The sequence below is a fragment of the Prosopis cineraria genome, unplaced genomic scaffold (assembly GCF_029017545.1).
Source record: "Prosopis cineraria cultivar Desert tree isolate PC_DT_omini unplaced genomic scaffold, ASM2901754v1 PC11, whole genome shotgun sequence".
In the NCBI taxonomy this organism is placed as follows: domain Eukaryota; kingdom Viridiplantae; phylum Streptophyta; class Magnoliopsida; order Fabales; family Fabaceae; genus Prosopis; species Prosopis cineraria.
In genome coordinates, this window is record NW_026555342.1 from 14,310,668 (window position 1) to 14,315,493 (window position 4,826).

The 4,826-nt window shown below is 31.9% G+C and overlaps 1 protein-coding gene across 1 annotated transcript; it reads right to left on the minus strand.

The window, feature by feature from the left end:
- Positions 1–709: 709 nt before the first annotated feature.
- Positions 710–2,241, minus strand: LOC129285402 (probable purine permease 10). Its single transcript, XM_054921096.1, has 2 exons — positions 2,189–2,241; positions 710–1,906 (listed from the first exon to the last, which is right to left on the minus strand). Exons 1-2 carry the CDS (start codon positions 2,223–2,225, stop codon positions 783–785), a joined length of 1,161 nt encoding a protein of 386 aa, XP_054777071.1. The 5' UTR covers positions 2,226–2,241; the 3' UTR covers positions 710–782.
- Between the last annotated feature and the right edge of the window lie 2,585 nt (positions 2,242–4,826).

The window sequence follows — 4,826 nt, forward strand, 5'->3', positions numbered from 1 at the left end:
TTTTTGATTAATTGTTGGCAATTATATATTATTGATATTTGTATCTTTATTATTAATATTGGATTAATTGATTAAAATGCTTTAATTGAATGTAAGCTTTTCTAGAATGAGTTATCTAGAAGATCATAAGAGGATAATAAAGAATGTGATGAGAATCAATCTAGTTGTCTCTTGAACATCAAGCTAGCAAAAATTACAACTCGATTAACTAAGGATGTCATGGATGTCTTGTCAAAGAAAGGACTCTAGTAATCCAATCTTAGCATAAGTAATCAAGTAGACTCTGCAATACTTAGATTTGATAAGACTCTGAGTTTGCTCTTTTTCATATTATTGTTTTTGGTTATAATATCCTTCAATATATATTTATATATATTCATACCATACAGGTTACTGATTTGAGATTCAATTTCCTATTATAAAACATGAAGTGCATGCATATGGTGGCCAGCTTAGTAGGTATTTTAATGTTAATTCATCGAATCATCAAAGAAATTTCACTCCCTACCTGTTTTATAAAAATAAATTAAAATGGAATGATAAAGCAAGAGTCAAATTTTTGAAAATATGACTTGTTTCTTGAAAAGAAAAAAAAAACTTGTCTATTTGAAAGACTAACAAATCAAAAGACTCAAACAAATGTTTGGTAGCTATATAAACTTATGAAAGCAAAATTAAATACATAATTTATGCAGAGCATAGCAGCATTAAACAATCATGTAAACATATAACACGTACAATGATTCACCTCTTGATGAGACTGTGAATCCCTGAAAATATCACTATTCCTTCTGTATGTGTTGATGAGTCTTAGAATTAGTCTTCTGATCCAAGTACTGCTGATATACGTATGACAAAAATCCCCAAACAGCAACCACCAAAGAGATCACCTTCAACCCATTCATGCTGTCATGGAAGAACAACACAGCCAAAACTGGCACAATAGGCAAACCCAGAGTGCCTATAGCATTAGAGAACAATGATGACACCTCCAGAATCAAACTCAAACACCCAACTGCATAAACCTGCCATGTTATAGCAGTGAAGCTCAATGTTAACACATAACTTGCCTTCCCTTTCTCAAACTCCTCCATTTCTGCTTTAAAATCTCTAAACTCTCCACTACAAAACAGCCCCACCAGTGTTACCAATGATGCCACAAGTGCCTGATACACCACCATGTCCAAAATCCCCTTGAAGCTTTCCTTTTTCATGACTTTATTGAATGCAAGCTGTGTCAAAGAAAGTAGCAAGCCATACCCAGCTGAAGCACCAACAGTGCTTATGAACCCAATCAAGTATTTCTTTTTTGATGAAACTTCAGTGCTGGAATATTCTGTAGAAGAACCAGTTTGAAAAACGAGGAGGATGGAGGAGATTGTTAAAAGGACTACAGAGTTTACGATGCAAGGTGTGAATTTGAGTGAGTTAAGGAAGAAGGAGAAGAAGGCATTGAAGGCTAATTTTGATGAGCAGATAAGAGAATATGTGGAAACAGGAAGGTAAGCCAGACCAGTAGCGTATAAGAAGCAATCTAATGCAAGAAGAAGACCAAGAAAGACATAGACAAAAGCTAGCATGAAAGCTGAAGGTGGGTTATCATCATTGTGCACAGCAATTTTTGTAGTGGGATTTTTGGATGCAGGAATAATATAAAGTGGGAGGAGAATAGGGAAACCCAAAAGTTGGACAAGTGATCCTATCCATTTACTGTTTCCACCTTCCTGGTAGTACAATCTTCCCAGAAGTATTGCAGATGATTGGCCCACAAACACAAGAACAACGCGCAAGGCTATTCTTAACCAATGCTGATATCTGGTTTTGATTTTGATTGCAGTTCTTGATTGGTTGGACAAATTACTATCAACCCCATTAGGAATAATTGTTTCGGATGCTCCTTCAGAAACTGGAAAAAAAAAAACAAATGATGAAAATATCAATCCTTGAACTCCCCCTCTCAAAATATACACGCATACACAACACACACAAGAGATCGTGATCATGAGAACACGAAACAAGCGAGTATATAACACCAACAAGTTTTATCCCATTAATGGATTAATCAACTACATGAATTACATGATAACATTTTGCTCTGCTATATGAAAGAAAATATTTCATGTGTGATTGGTAATTTTAGAAGAAAAGAGATGAAATGTTTGTATATATACTATTACCGGACCTATACCTTTTAAGGGGAGCTGCACTTCATGAGCTTCTGCCATGGTAACTTTGAACAGATTTCAGAAAAGAGAAGGAGAAAAAATGGGTCTATGTGTAATTCCACACTTCGTTTATATATTTTTATATTTGAAGTTCCTGAGAAGTTCAAAGATGTCAACGTTATATTTGACAAGTAATGCATACAATCAGAAACAAACACTTTATTTTCATAATCTTGTTCTTCTGCTACTATATGCATGGTTTCACCATTTACAAATCATTTATCTGGCAAATAATCTTGACGCTGAAATTACAACAGAAAAAAAAATTATTGGTGAAGCCAAAAAGCCATTTCTTTGTTTAAAAAGTTAAAATTTTCTCATATAATTAATGCACTCATCATGGTACGCGTCAATACATCTCATATGGCAAGTTGGCAACCAGCTTGTACTTAATTTTTCTTAATTAATAGTTAGTAGAACTCTTGGTTGGGATTAAGGACCGGCCATTAAATATCATGAAGGGTTAGGACAAAAAAAAATTGTTACATACATACAAAATGTAACAGAGCTGCAACTGACAAATTAACAATTATTGCTGAAATCAAAAGGCCAATTGTTCATTTAAAAACTAATTAATAATTGTCTTAACACATTAATTGCCATCGCTATCTTATAAGATCAAGAGATTTTAATATTAATTAAAAAGCCTCAAATTATAATCATAAAGTTAATTTACTAAACAAGATATAGATAAAGAAAAACAACTTTATAAATTCAACTAATTATCCAACTTGCTGCTTGCTGGTTAGAGCTTGATGGCTTCTCTTTGTAAATAATGGTTTCAATTCGGCATGCTTGGAATTGATGTAGAAAAATGACTTTCTACATCTCTTGAAACAACATCCTTATGGAGGATTTGAATTCTATAATTATAGATACTGAGTGTTTGTATTATTTGAGCTGTTGAAATACATATTAATGGTTCAGATAAACTCGCTTATTCATTAATGTCAAGTAAAGTATGAATTTAAAACCATTAATATAAATTTAAATAGTTTAGATGATACAGATGCTCAATGCCTGATTGCCTATACAAAATACAATCACCAATCCAAATCCCATTAGGAATTAATATAAAAAACGTTTTTGTAGCCTTTTATGTTATAGTGCTAACCTAATGTGGCCCAATATTTCAAGCAATTAAGATTAGATTTACTAGGCCATGGGTAAGGTGAATACTCGCAATGATATATATATATATATATATATAGAATTGACACAAGTATACAAATCATTTTTAGCATCTATTTGGGCACTGGGTGAACAGGCACTACTACAAAAAAAACTTTTTACAATGGCTAAAAAATACTTTTTACATCGATTCACGTAGCATTGTTGTTTTAGGGGATGTAGAAAGTACGAGACTTTTTACATCGGTTGTACAACCGATGTAAAAGGTGGACTTTCTACATCGGTTGTGGCTAGAACTGATGTAGAAAGTCCACCTTCTACACTGGTTTTGGGGAGAACCGATGTAGAAAGTTCACCTTCTACACCGGTTCTATCTACAACCGCTGTAGATAGCAATATTATTTTGAAAAAAAAATAGAGTTGTTTTTCTAGGTTGTAAACCCTACAATTTAGAAAAATACCTTTAAAATAAATAGAAATAAAATTCAATAGCCATAAATTAGGAAAGAGTTATTTAATTTATTCAAATATATAACAATTTATATTCAACTTTTATTTATTTAAATCATAACAAAAGAATTGAAATTATAATTAAACAATATAAACAAAATTTTTGTATGCTAAATTAAAAGAACCTAAAATTCCTTAGAAAATACAAGTGCACAAAAGCAAGGGGAACAAGCTCTTGACAGAAACTCCTTCTTTGCCTATATGAGCAAGTTGAACACATATACACACACCAAGTGTTGATAGTCTTCATTCCCAAAATCTGGTAAGACCTCAGCTTTTTTGTCCTATGGGTTTCATACCCTTGTAGAAGAAAATGAAACTACTATTAACTATTGAAAACATTATAGGTACATATATACTACAAAAAAAATCATATTATAGATTTAATTTTAGCTTACATTGGACAGTTATCTTAAAATAGAAGGCCAAAATCATATATAAAAGGTGCTCAACACAACTAAAGAGACATTGAAAAGAAAAAAGTGGTTAACTATAAATAGAAAATTTGAAGCAAACTACCAAGAACAGCCAAGAATAGCCATTACTCAAGTAATTTGAATATGCAAACATAAAAGCTTATATTTATAAGTATTAAATATTTGACTATTTCTAATATTCCAACCATACGATACCTTTCAAACAGGGCAAGACTAGCTCAAAAGTACTGAAGAATGCCTTGTTTTCTTGCATTTGCAACCACTTCCTCCTATAGTGGATACCTTGAACATGAAGAAGAAGAAAAATAATTAATATTAATAGATAGATAGATAAATAAAAATGAACTAAGTAAGTAGCACTTTGTTGAAGTTAACTTAACATTTTATGAGCAGAAAAATATATGTAAAGCCAACTTAAGGTGCAGAGCATGAATCCTTTTGCTTACCTCATTAAGACATGAAATCGTTTAATTAAAAAAACAAGGAAAAGAAGATTTCTTAAACATGTAGTATTTATGCCATG